General features: G+C 28.9%; 1 protein-coding gene across 2 annotated transcripts; it reads right to left on the reverse strand.

Moving 5' to 3' along the window:
* Positions 1-311: 311 nt before the first annotated feature.
* LOC145186952 (uncharacterized) lies at positions 312-8,354 on the reverse strand. Of its 2 annotated transcripts, XM_080063259.2 has the most exons (14): positions 8,173-8,354; positions 6,281-6,472; positions 5,973-6,105; positions 5,138-5,556; positions 4,328-4,537; positions 4,017-4,166; positions 3,809-3,836; positions 2,928-3,007; positions 2,477-2,586; positions 2,217-2,290; positions 1,866-1,939; positions 1,742-1,773; positions 1,522-1,651; positions 312-1,305 (listed from the first exon to the last, which is right to left on the reverse strand). In XM_080063259.2, the coding sequence occupies exons 1-14, from the start codon at positions 8,311-8,313 to the stop codon at positions 484-486; spliced, it is 2,595 nt and encodes an 864-aa protein (XP_079919385.2). In that variant the 5' UTR covers positions 8,314-8,354; the 3' UTR covers positions 312-483. The 2 variants fall into 2 exon arrangements, with proteins under 2 accessions (XP_079919385.2, XP_079919392.2); XM_080063266.2 differs by lacking the exon at positions 6,281-6,472.
* Positions 8,355-14,914: the final 6,560 nt, after the last annotated feature.

Raw genomic sequence — 14,914 nt, forward strand, 5'->3', positions numbered from 1 at the left:
TAAAATTCTTTTCGTTGCATTTTCAGAATTTTACCCTTTAAATGGATCGAACATTAAAACGAAGCATTACACAACAGGGTAACCGGTGACTGTTCGTTATCTAGTAAATCAACTTATGAAATACTAGAAAAAAATCAATACCCAAAGAATCAAAACCCAAAAAACAAAATAGAGAATCTCTAATAAATTCAGGAGTTATTAGAGCATACCAAACAGTTTTCCTTCTTTATCTGTTAAGATGCATGTATGCTTTTATCTTTTTGAAATGAAATCTTTAATATCTTTCTGTGGAAAAAAGCAAAAGTAGAATGTTTTGTTTTGAATGTTTTTTTATAAACATAAAAAACATTGACAGATTTTTTGTTTACGAATTCAGAGGTTGTTTTGTAACAATACAAAATATTCACAACAAAGTGTTTAATTACGATGAAAATACTACGAATATAATTTAAATATTAAAAAACATCCCTCTTTGCCTAAAGATCACGAAGTACATAAAACACAGTTATTTTCACTGTCTAAACTCTCTCCGTGCCAAAATGAACCACATCGCATGCAAACGGCCATAGCGCTTAAGTTACAAGAGCACTTTCCTTCATCGTTCGTTCCAAAACTGGCCGGTCCGTGCAATATCCGAGTAATTTCTGACTTGAATGGCCCTTTTACGGCTTTTCGACGTGTATTTTTTAGCTTCGGTGTTGATTTGACTTCGTTTTTTTTATGAATTAAATGTCTTAAAACAGAGTTATCGCACAGATCTAAAGTACCAGCGTTTTGTTTTGTTATATTTTCTGATATTACCGTTTTGCTATCGTCTTCAGATAGACCATTTAGTTTAATTATGCGGTCTACAGTTAAGTCGAGGTTACAATCGTCCTCCGGAGGACATGTCAATATACCATTTCTTGCTAGAAGATCAATCGATGAAAGAGTTTTTTCAGCATTATTTGTATCATTTATATTATTTTCATTAAGTTTTTTTACTTTTAAATTCTCTACCTTCAGAGAACCACAACGTGCATCTTCAACAATTTTCGCTTTTGCGTCTTTTAGTTGCTTGTCGAATTTTTTGCGCTGCAATAACTGAGCTTTTTTTAAAGCCCTCCTACTTTTCATAAAATCTTCAGTAACTGTTTTAGATTTTAGAGAAAGGGGCGAAAGCATATTTAAGTGACGCGAACTTGTACGGGAATAGTTAGAACGCTCTTTAATAGCAGATTTCGGCAACAGCCAATCACGGTCTTCTTTTTCTTGCTTTTCTCTATATTCATTATGAAAAGTTTCGGCATCTTTTTTAACTTCCGACTAAAAAAAGTCCCATAGGCAGAAAAGTATAAAAAACGCTAAAAAATGCAAAAATAATAAAGAAAAATATTCAAAATTTATTCGAAACAATTGTCAAATGCATTTTTATTGCGCACTTGAAAACTGATGATGCATGTACTTTAACACAAGTGGATAATTGCAAAGTGAACGCATAATACACAAGAAAAGAAACAATAATCATAAATCAAGCAGCACCTGAATCTTCTTTAAAGCTTCATCAAAGTCAGCAGTAGAATTTTCTGCAAATTTTAAAAAAGTAACCCATGACGATTCTACAGGTTGCAAAAGAGGAGGAGCATCAATGCTCACATCATTATTTGAAGATCTAAACAAGATCATGACACTAAAAATCAATTAAAACATTACAATTTAATTTAAGATGAAAAGCAACAAACGGTGAATTTGAATGACTTACGAAGAACCGTACACAGGTTCGAAAAACCTCACCTAAATTAAAAGAAGAAAAAAAAAAAAAAAAAAAATGAGATTGCTAAACAGTGATTGGACAGTTCTAAGTAAATCGTGAAAAAAAATCGTACTTTCCAGGGGTCAAGCTTTGTTTGAAGACGAACCTCGTTCTTTGCTCGTTGTAAAATATCAGAGTTAAATTCACCTGTGAAAAATAAAATCATAACAATGATTTTGTTCGTCGCATATTTGACATTTCAGTATTATTAATTTTCCAATATAATTTTCTTTAAATCAAACGCAGGCGGGTAATTTGGTGAACGAAAAATAATTATAAAATATCCATTGAGAAAATCATTGATAGGGCATCATCTAATTAAATTATAATTTTTAAACAAAATGTAGCCTTTTTATAGTGAGAAACTTTAATAAAAACCGAACATAGAAATTTTTTTGTTTTAATGAAACAAATAGTAACAAACCATCTAAAAGCTTATCTTTGTAATCTTGACAAGCTCTTGTAAAAAACGCATTTGTTAATGCATGTGGTGAGAGTCTAAATTGATTAAAATGGAAACATAATGTTCACATTTCACATATTGTTAATGCACATTTTCTTTAAAATAAGAGAATTTTAAAATATTCTTACAACGTATATGTAAGTCAAAGTTGATGAAAACAGGTTTTTATCTCAAAAATTAGGAAAAATATTTTCTAATGTTAAAAAAGAGCATTTAAATACCTAAGAGCACCATCTTTGTCGATTTTTCTATCCACTTCGGGTAACAGCATAAGTAGTTGGTACTGGTATGCAGGTGGTAAAGAGTTGAATGTTTTTTCGTTGATGCAATCCTATTTTAAGTCATTCAAACACCATTTTAATTATCATTATCATAAAACAACTTATTATTAGAATAAATTAGAGTAAATTACTTTTGCTTCTACATTTAGAGTAATTTTTGCTTCTACATACAAATTTTAATTCTAATTCTAATACTAAAATTCCAATAGATAATGTTCCTAAAAAATTAAACTTAAATTTCATTTCAGTATATGACAGACAGAGATTGTCATATATTTTAATTTATTTTTTAAAAAATAGCAAATTCTTTTGGCCATTTACTTGTGTAAATGACAAAAATATTCTTCTGTTCTGAATGATAACAACAGCACTTCTACTAGAGTTAACGCACCTTCAAATGGATTGATGTTAGAATTGAATCGGGTGTCATCAAGTCAAGTTTACCTTCTTTACTTCTCTTAATTTGGTCAGCTAAAGATTAAATGAACCGAAAAAATCATAAAGAATTCAGGCTGAGCTTCAATAAATAAGATATTTCAAATTGATAAGTTTAACTTTTATTGGTTGCTGAAAAACAAATTATGTTTTATGTTTTCTTTAAATAACGTTTTTTTTTTCTCTTCAAACTTTTGACTTATTTATGTACTTATTTATATATATAATTTTCAGAACCATTTTGTTCCAACACCTTTGGTAACATTTTCTTTTAATAAAATAGTTTGAAGCTCATGAAATTTCTTGTCCTTATTGGCAAAAAAGCTGAATACTTTTGCTGAGGAATTTGTTATTTGTTTCTACCAATGTCTTAATTTGATTGTCATAATCTGTAATTTCAGAACTTCCAGAACAAGATCTTGATGAAAATTTGAATTTTACTAATTTTCAGAAAAATTGTTAAAAAAATATTTATGAAAAAAAAAATTAGTTACAAAACAACCCAATATACATATATGATGGAATATATTTAATTCAATAGACCAATATTAAGTAACAAGCACTTAAAAAAAAACTTAAAATCTATATATGCATAAGTTGTAATATAAATAATGAATAGCATTTGTATTATTGACATACTTTGGTAATCACATGATTTGTGAAATCTTAAGACTTGTTAGACAAAAAGTCGCAAGTTTACGGTTCCAAATCAAAACAACTTTAATTACCAAAAAAGTTAAAGACAAAGATTTTAAAATTTAGAATTTTGCAAATGATACATTTAACATAAAGTTCAAAATTTCAAAAGGTTTTTTTTTTTTAAAAAAAGAAGCATACCAAGATTGGCTTTTTTCATTCTCTTGAACTAAAATAAAAAAACATACCAGCATCAATGATGAAATCTAAAAGATAACTTAAAGGTCGTTTCTAAGAAAAATGGTAATTCACTAAACCTTCTAGCTTTTTTATTGCAAGTAAAAATGATCAAAATATTACAAATATTACATCATTTCTTTTTTTAAAATAAATAAATATACCAATATACCTTTACTCCTAGAAAAGATGGCAACTTGTTTGCAGATTCTGATGTAGCTGGAACATACTCCTGCTGTTTAGATAAAGGTAAGATGGTGGCACGCAATGATGAACGCTGAATTATTTGTGAACGCTGAACTTGCTTCGAATGAAATTTTTTCTACAGGAGAAAAACTAACAATAATTCTCACAATCAAAATGAAAAAAGTAGCTTAAATTGAAAGTGACTATTTTAAACTACAAAAGTTTTAGAAAGTTAGCCTCCATTTAAAAACAGTAAAATACTCTCTATGGCTGTTCATAAATTAATCAAAAAATAACCTTGTTTTTTGCTATTATCTGAGTGTGCGATGTATGTGATTTTTGTAAAGACTTAGTCTGTTGCCTTTGTGTATATTTATGAAGTATCGCATTCTTTGCAGGCATTTTTTGAAGAGCTTCAGGTTTTGAAGTTAATTTCTGACTAGTAGATAGCAGATTTTTTTGGACATTTTCCAACTTGATTGACTCTTTCCGAACAGGTTTTTCAATCTACCAAATAAATTAGTTTTGTTGTCATTTGAAAAAAAATGCACAATTAAAATTAAAAGCTTAAAAATACATGAATTTCCATAAGATGGTGAAAAAAATATATACTATATAAATTTTTCATGTTTCTGAAATGTTTTGTCTAAAGTTATTCATTTGCTAAATATGCTACTAATGTTTTTGTTACTTTGCTAAATATGCTACTGATGCAGTATTGAAGAAAAGTCCTCAAACTTTAAAAACCAACAAATATGGTAAAAACTTACTAACAATTATGTAACATAAATTAGCACAGAAATTTATATAAAATTCTTATTTAAGCCTTTTTTTTGCAATTTTTTCAAGCCAAACAAAATTTCATCTTATTTCTCAGTGTAGAAGATAACTTAGAGTATAGAGATTATGGTAAACTTTTAAAATAAAAATCTTTTAACAGTTCTATATATGAAAGTATAAACAGACAGATAAAAAAAAAAAACCATGTGAACTTGATGTGGAAAAAGTGGTCTGATGAAAAATCTAAGATCTTCTACTTTTAAAAAAGAAATTTGGATGAAATTTCTAATCAAAATAAAGAAAGTTAAAAGATAAATACAAAACTACCTTTTTAAGGTCAACTTTATTCTGTTCTTTCTTTATTTGTTCAGACTTTTTAGGCACTGTCTGAGTACTATTTAATTCTTCATCATTATCATCTTCTAACTTTACCCTTTTTTTAGGTGGCATGACCCTCAAGGCAGCTCCTGGGGGAGGTCTTGAAAAAGGTGGGGCAGGTCGAACTAGTGCAGATGTAGTTGGGCCCATTCTCCTGTGCTGTGGATACTGTTTTAACCTGTCATAAGCTTCTTTTGATAGACTGCCGAGAATAGGAGAACTAATGGATCGCCTTAAGGGATCATATTCATTACCAGGTGGGATAAGTTGTTTTTTAGGATGAGATGCAGATGGCTTACTAAGTTCACCAGGTAACTTTAATGCACGAGGTGGATTGTATTTCTGTTGCTTTTCTTCTTGTTCTTTTTCTAAAAAAAAAAACTGTAAACTGTTAATTTATTTTTCATATTTTAAATTTCATTAGAAAATGACTCAGTTAACTATTGAACTTATAGCCCAGTAAATGTAAGAGACAAAATTACAAATTTATTCTTAAAGCTGATTAATTTTCTATCCTTTTTTAAGCATTTCAGGAATTTACTTTAACAAATTATTTTTAGAGAATTAAGTTAAACTATTTCTTTCTGAATCAATTTTATGTAAAAAAAAAAAAAAAAAAAATCTTTTTAGTTATATTGATGATACCATTTTATAATGAGATACCATTTTAACTATATTTTAAAATAAAATATCATTAACTATTTTAGAATGAAATATTACACCTAATATTGTTTTTAGAAATGACATTAAATCAGAAAAGTATTTTAAGATATGTTTTACTTACTAAATTCAGCAAAGGTTTTTGTAGATCTCAAAGAATCAAATGTTATTAGAGCACTGTTTCTTCTTGATGATGAAGATTGAACATCCAAAGATGAGGTTTTTGCATTTACTTGAGATGCCTTGGTCCTATTTTTCTGAAGAATAAAAATAAATAAATTTTTATAAAGTAAAATTCAAAAAGAAAACCTTTTTGCTTCACACTGGTGTAGATTTTATATTTATTTTTTTTAAATATTTTTTTTTGTTTTATTTTAAACTTTAAAGATTATATGGTATTTTTGGTATCACCCAAAATCTCTATTTACCTACATTTAATCCAAAACATGCTGATCCTTCAGCACGATAGAAAACAGCACCAGGCCCACGAGAGTGTGAATTTAACATTGAGTTTAGAACGGCAAGGGGAGCAGAATGACCGCGCCCAATTTGTTTCAAGTTACCTTCTTGTATATGTTTTAAGATATCTTTGTGTGGTAAAGGGTAATCAAAATTTGATAATACCTAAAGATTTAAGCTTTAGTATAAATAATAATATAAATATATAGCAATAATAATGCAAGCAATTTCAAAACGTTTGATTTCTAATGAGATCTGTTTTTTTCTCTTTTAACAATTTTATTATTATTATTGCTAATCTTAAACTGAATAAGGATGCTATTTTCAAACACCCAAACTGCTCTGTTGGTCATAGGCACTACCATTTGTGAAAATAGAAAAGTGCTTAGATGAGAAATACTATAAGGTGCTTTTTTGAAATAAAAAAGTTATTTTTATTCTATTTTTATCCTAGGATACTTTTAAATAACTTTTTGAACTTTCTTATTTTATACTGGGCTATCAATGTTCTTTATAGTACAAAATTATTTCATTTATTTTGTGCTTCATTACTGTAAACATATTTTATTGTTGTTGATGTTGATTTGTCTGTTAGGTCCACAGGAAAAACCTGTTTTGGTTAGCAATTAAATAAGACTAAAAACTTAATAATGATAACCAATTATTATCATCTTATTTGTATTTACAGCATTTTTGTAATCTCAAGAAACTAAGGGGTTTAAACACAATAACTCAAGAACCCTTAAATGCACTTTATCAATTAGAGGTGGTAATTTGGCGATGACAGAAACCTTTGCATTTTTGTCAATGGACAGCTACAAAACCATAATCTTTTTTTATCAACAAAATAATGCAACTGCGGAAAATGGTACAGGAGGAATATTCAGAATCTATTAAGGCATTCTGAAGATCACTATTGAAAAGGATAAATGTTGTCAAAATTACTACTGATTGTTTGGTGAGAAAACATACATTTTTCACTTCAATTCGATTTTCCAACAAAATCTTGATACATTCTTTTACCCACAGCATGTTTAGTACTGTACATAACTCATCTCTAGCCTACCGCAGATTGGGAACTTTTCATCATGTTGCAGATAGCAGTCTCTTGCAAAATAGTTGGGTAGTTCATTTATATTTCATATACTATATAAAAGTTTACTTTATTTTCAATATTGAAAAAATTTCTTTGTATATAAATGAACATGTTTTGTTATTTTTCAACAATAGAAAAGTTCCTTGAACTTTTAAAACTTCAACCATCTTGTGTTTATAGAAGCTCATTTCAAATTCTTTTTAAAACTTTTATTATTACTTGTAAAATCAAGTTATAAAGCTGACTGTAAGTTAAATAACTTTGAAGTTTTTAAAAACAATTTATTTCTGTTTTAACTAACTAAATAAAAAAGAATATTGCTACACTTTTAGTGCCAAATGATTAATTTGTTTAGAAACAGAAAAAGAAAAAACTCCTTATATATTCATGTAACTTTTATACTTTTTGTTGACTTTTTTTTTTTTTAATGTTTTATTGTCATTATGATACCTAAGGATTATTAGATGTAGTGCTATATATTTACTTTATAATTCCAAATAAATATGCAGTAATATTTCTAATGTTATCCATGTCAATACAACAAAAGATTTTAGAACTAATGAGAACAAGATAGTAAAGTTATTACTGAAGAAACATAACCTGATAGACTTTTGGTAATTAAGTTAATAAATGTAGATTTATATTATGATTCAGTTTTAAATCCAAATGTTGAAAAAGTTCTAGATATTAAAAAACAAAACAAAAAAAAACTATCATACAAAATATGGAATATTTTTAAACAACGAAAGTTGTAGACAGTAAAAAACACCTTTTCTGCAGCTTCAGCCCATGTCATCCCACCATCAGATTTACATTTCTTTAACATCGTATTTTTTGAAGACTGATCTTCATTATCATCATTAGATTCATCAGATGAGCATTTATTGTCAGCATCCACTTCTTCAAGCATATCTTATTAATCTATATTTAAAACACAGAGTCAAAAATGTAAATTATACTGAACAGATGTTTAAATATATCTAGTATGTGTGAGTACTTATGCAATTTTAAATATTTATGTTGTTAGAAGCATCTTTATATCTACACGAATAAGTAAGTCTAAGCTTTAGTTCTTGTAGTTTAACATATTGGTATATGTTATTACTCTTAGGTAATGTATACTGATAATATTACTATATAAGCTAGACTGTAAATAGTTAAATTCCATCTGTTTATTTGTTTAGACCGCCGGTTAGTTATGTTCTAACGAAAATTAACTAGGCACTAGTAACGTATTTAGTAAGTTGTTGGAATGTAGTAGGATTTATCTACGCAGAAATTATGCTTTCACATATTTTGAGATCGTAAATTCCGAACCTTCAGACTGACATAAACCTATTTAGTCTAATCTTTTAGAGAACGCAAAACTAAATATTGATCACGTGACTACTAGTAGTTCCGTATAAAATTTAACCACCCGTTTGCATAAATGGAGCGGACTGCCCTTTTCCGAAAGGTTCGTACCGGATTAGTAACGAATAACTTACTTTGGCAAATTAAATTCAGTGAAAAATCAAAAAAATTACAACCAAAGAGCATTCAAAGTTAAAAAAATTGACTTCAATAATTGTATTATTACCAATACCTTTAGTAAAGTGCTGTAAGATTTGATCAAATTGACCGTAATTTTTTGTTTTGGTTTCTTAACCAATTTATTTGACTTTACCTGAAAAGCGAGGTTCATACTTTTAAAGCTATAAAAAAATTAAACCAAAAGTTTATTTTTAAATGAATATGTTGGCAAAGTTGCCACAGTGCATAAAGATTTTAGCTGGTATAGAGCGTATCGAAAAGGTTGAGTCTGGAGCTGCTTAGAAAAATAATTTTGTCTATATAAGAAGTGAGCCTGCTGGTTTCACAGAGATCTCTATTAAAACAACCAAAACTCCTTTATCTTAAAAGTTTCCTTTTAAGATAAATGAGTTTTCTTCTCTTTACATTTGAATTGTTCGTTTTAAAAGACTGATTACAAAAAAAAAAATATTTAAGTATCTTAATGAGAAGTGTATTTTATTAAGTATTGGTACAAAATTTGAAATTTACTTAAGTATTTCATAGCTAATATGTAATGCATGTTGTAGCAATTTACATTTTGTATGATATTGGAATTAACGTCTTCTAAAATGCAAAAAGTTGTTTGCAATGATTTTTGTTAAGTATATTTTTTAACGTTTAGAAATTTATAGTGGAATTGTAACTTATATTAGTTACTATAACTTATGTGGGTTTATACATACTATATTACTTTATTACAGGATAAGATTGAAATCTTATACTGGCTTAAGTCCATTATAGTAATTAACAGTTATGCTCAATTTAAACTTACTTACGAAGTCATGGTAAAAGCTGGAAGCCTTACAGTTTTTAATAAATTCAATGGTTTAAAGTTTTCTAAAATTTGATTTTAACTCTTTGTCGTCGTTGGATACTTAAAAGTGCCACTATTTTAAAAGTAATTTAAAATCATGGTGAGTATGTTTATGCATGTCATTACCCACCGCACAGTGAATCGTCTAATACAAGTTAGCTGGACAAAAACATTTTCTTCACCAATTCGATTTTTCTGGTCATGATTGTTTGAAATAAATAATACTTTGCTGTTTTATTGAATTACCTAGGGTTTAATATCTTAAGTCTTTTTTTTTGGTGGTTGGGGGGGGGGGGGGAGGAGGAGGGAAGGGGGAGGGGGAGAGCGATGGGGCACCCCATCCTCTTCCTCATAGCAGCGACAACTATGATAATAAAAATTGAAGTGCGAAATAAAAAATATATTTAAAAAACAAGGATACATAAAGTTACACAACAAAAGTTACATTCAGTTATCAGAAAAATCACCATTTGACTCTTCCGAACACTAAACGCTTGAATCTTCAGAAGACTCATTATTTGAAACATTTAATAATTCATCGGACAAATTACAATTTTCTATTTTTGGAAGTAGGACAATCAAATTCAAAACCTCCTCTGGCAATTTTTTGCATATTTTTGCTGGCAGTTTTCTAAGTGAGATGATAACAGGGTCAGATGTTATTAAGAGCATATTCAGCAAATCTATATTTGTAGAAATACGTGAATTTTTCCTTGTATGATGCTCTCGAAATCTTCTGCAATCTTTATTTTGTTCTTCTTGAGATTCTTCCGAGAGCTGGCCAATTGAAAAAAGACACGACTTTATAACTTCAATACTATGCATCAAATTTTGTGCACTGTTACAGGCATGCAATACCACGAATACAAATCTAAATATAAATTTCTACTTTCAGAACAAAATTTTTCAATTTTGACGCAATCGATTTCATGGCCAGAAGATTGCGTTCTTGATAAAACAATAAATTTTCTCATTAGTTCGGCGTCTAATCTTGTGATCTCTACGCTCTTTTCTGGATTTAGAAAAAACCTGCGAGCTGTGTTGCCATCATTTGTATTGCCATAACGAGGTTTTGGTTTGTCTACAATAAGTCCCATTTGTTTTTTAAACTTTTGTTTGATTTCTTCCGAACGCTGTTTGATATGACACTTATCCTCATTGCTTCTAGCTTGCCACTTTTTTATATTCAAGCGGTGGCTAATGTATAGCAAGCATTCAAAGGTACGGATCCAAGCATGCAAGGTAGACAAACCAAAACTGTAATTTTATTTTTTTATCAACCATGTCTTTTAGTTCACCATTCATCATTTTCCCAGATAACACACTAGCATCGGCCCGGTATCGACGCGAGGTCCGCATTTAATCGGCTACAGATGTAAATTTTATGTATTTTTGATGGGCGGCTGCTCATCGGTAGGACGTAAGCAAAGACGTAAAAATGACATTAGCAATTTAGCTTGTTATGATGAATAAGCTGATGAATAGCCGATCAGGAACTGTCCGGAAAAAATACAAGTAAGTTATATATGAGATGTATAAAATATATTCTATAGTAAGGTATACCAATAAAGGTATATTTGATAGACTCAATCGAATAAGAAAGCAATAGGCATATTATTAAAATAAGTAATTATAACTATATAATACATTTAATATAGATTGTTTGTTGTATAAAGTATTGTATGTTTATAGGATTATTATTTACTTATATTTTTGTCATTTATATATTACTTTTTAAAACTGTAGACATGGCAAAAAAAAGTTTATTATATAAACTTTAAGTAAAAATAAATAAAATTGAAATAAAGAAAAAAATATTAATTCCTTCGTTAAAAGAACTAAATACAAAAATATTGTAAAAGCACACACACTTATATTTGTTTAATTCAAAAGTTAGTAAAAAATACATTCAAACAAAATATCGAAAAATAGCTTAAGTTGATATATATGTATGTGTGTGTGTGTGTGTGTGTGTGTGTGTGTGTGTGTGTGTGTGTGTGTGTGTGTGTGTGTGTGTGTGTGTGTGTGTGTGTGTTATATATCAAATTGTGCTAATTTTAGATATTTCGTATTATGCATTTTTTGCTTCATTTGTTGTAGGTTTTTTGCACGCTTTGCATCCCTGGAAGAATAAACAAAAGTAACATCTCAAAGATAAAAAATGGGAATTTTATTGAAGCTTTGTAATTATTGCTAAAATAAATCCTCTTCATTTATCTATAACTATATCATCTAAATATAATTTGTTTTTCATTTTAAGTTAAATCAAATCTAAAAAGTTTGAATACATCTTTTTTGTACTTTTATATGTTTCATTCAGCACTCAATCGTCAACATTTTTAAATTTACAATCTTAATTAAATCACAAACTTAAATCTGTTGACAAAACCAGAATACAAACCTAATCAACTTTGCATACAATATTTGTATGCAATTTGTGTCGTAATTTTATTACATAACAGCATTTATTACATACTTTTTTATACACTATATATATATATATATATATATATATATATATATATTAATCAAAGTTCAACTCTTTAAAAACTTTAAGACAAGAAATGTGACCATTTGCGCACGTTTAGTATCATTACGCCTGCGCATTATAAACATTCACAGAACAAGTCATTTTATGGTGCATTCGCAGACATCAAGCCGATAATGTTTTCCGATGGAACATAAGTTAATTTATTTTATTTGTCAGACCGACATCGGGCCAATGAAGTAAAACGATGCCGATCTTATTCTGATATAAAACATGTCGGCAAGACATCGAGCCGACGTCCATGTGTTATCTGGGTTTGGAGTAACACCACAGATATAACATTTTTGTGTTGAACGCGTGTCAGTTAAAGCATTGCATACTTTTCCGTCTGTCATCGTAAGTAACAGATAGTATTTCGCAATAAGTTTAAATTCACCAACAGTACACTGTTGGAATAAGTTCACATATTTCTTTCAAAACTTTGTTAGTTTCTATTAAAGTTAATTCATGAGTTTCTTTTGAAAAAATTAATTTAATTGGTCGGCAATAAAGTGTTGATGATAGCCGGGGATTTTACCAAATAATACTATGACAATCATCAGTCAATCTCAATGGGACAAATGCAAATACAAACAGAAACTCATTATTATATTATATTATCATATATTAGTATCGAAGTTCTCTAATCTTTGTTTGTAGGTACTATTGCCAGAACTTCCGTCACATCCCCATTTACTTATTAATGTAAGTGACGATTTAGAAGATTCATTTTTGAGAAATTGACTTTGTGCTGCTATTAACCGTTCGTAGTTTTATTCAATATGGCTTGAAGCTTAATTTCAGCCCGCGTTTCTGAGACAGAAATAAAGTCTTCTGGAGGGTAACACGACTTTTTGGATTAACATAAATTATGGTAAGACGGAAATACTTCATGTCCCGCTTTCAGAGACCACTTTCTTTTTTGTTTATAAGAGTGACTAGTACACTTGGAATCTACATAATAAGCTAATGTCTCATCGCTACTCAATTGTCTGCTACCACAAATCACGTCTTTAGATTTTCTTTATTTTAGTGTTTCTGCACTTTTTCTAATAGAAGTAGCAACGCCTCTTTGACCCGATAAATATGTTATTTCAGTAAATGTAGTTAGTTCACTGGCTCCGCGATTGCACTAAATCTACAACTCTACGTCTTTTGATTTTTATAGACGAGTCTTCAAAGTTTTTTTTGGGCCGACCTTGAGGCCGACTTCCTTCAGATGTTGTGGAAGCACTGGTCCGATAAAAACTTATTTTAAATTCTAAACTATTGCCCTCTAACCAACTTTTATTTTCATTTAAAAAGTTATTCATAGTTCTATTGGCTGCATTCCACTTTTCTGCAAATTTAGCGGATATGCTTGTAACTTTTAATGGTATTTTTTTTTGCAAGTCACATTTTGTACTACATTCTTTCAGCAAAAAATTACCAAAGAAGAGAATTTCGTTCTCCCTTTGTTTTCGTCATTCTTTAAATAATTCTAATTTTATAATAGAATACACTCGGTCTGAAAAAAATTCTACAAAATTTAAACGGGCAGATCTGGACAGCAAAATTTTTATATCTAAACACAGGTTGTGGTTATTCTATGTAAAAAAATTAGCCTGGATATATGGGGATAAAATTAGTTACTTGCTTTGAAAATTAAAAAACGAAAAACAATTAACAATTTTTATATAGTGTTTTTAAAATCTACAGAACACTAGTTATGTCACTTATTTGAAATAAATTTTTGATAAAATACAAAGTACATACCCTCTAAAGTAAAATTCATCGCAACAGTCGTAATTATTATTCATTATAAGTTTTCTATAAACTATTCCTACACTGCAAAATTGCAACAAATTTAACAACAAAAATATTTTTCTTTGAGCGTCGCTGAAGCGCTAACAACTCAATATTTAAAAATATGTGCACTAATTAATACTTGGATTTTTTCTCTAGGGAGTGTTTAGAAATATCAAGGGATTATCTACTAATTGATTCCTTGAAATGACTTTTGTCCACCTAGCTTGTATTAGATGATTCATTGTGCATCGGTACTATTAAGTACCAAGTCTAGAACACTAACGAAACATTAGTTAATAAGCTCTGATTTAGGAATACCTTTGATATCAAATATAATGTCAAGGGATTGATTTGATAACATATATGAAACCTTCATATTAATGATAATAATATAACTTTTCCAGATAGCAAACTTTACAAACTGAGACCAATGATAACAAAGCTAAATGAAATTTTTGAAACGCATTACCAAAGGACTAGAAAACTATCTATTGATTGATAAATGATAGCATTCAAGAGCCGAAGTTCAATTAGACAGTACAAATTCAATGAAGTCTATATATAGAGTGGCTGTATGGTATGGTCCACAGCTGATTAAAATAAATTTCTTATAAGATTTGGCATGTATAAATGACGTAATGAAAAAATTGTTTTAATATTAACCCAGAAGGTATGGGGAAAACATAAAATTACTTATTCATATTTTCACTTTTATCCCTTTACTTGAAAAACTCAAAGCCGAAAATACTCTAGCAATGTTGAACATTGCGTTCAAATCGCAAAGGTATCCTAAAAATTAATATTTAAAAAAATCATTTCCTTAGATTT

The sequence above is a fragment of the Hydra viridissima genome, unplaced genomic scaffold, assembly GCF_058129835.1.
Source record: "Hydra viridissima isolate aposymbiotic clone 2 unplaced genomic scaffold, HvirCarnegie_v1 scaffold_2, whole genome shotgun sequence".
NCBI lineage: Eukaryota > Metazoa > Cnidaria > Hydrozoa > Anthoathecata > Hydridae > Hydra > Hydra viridissima.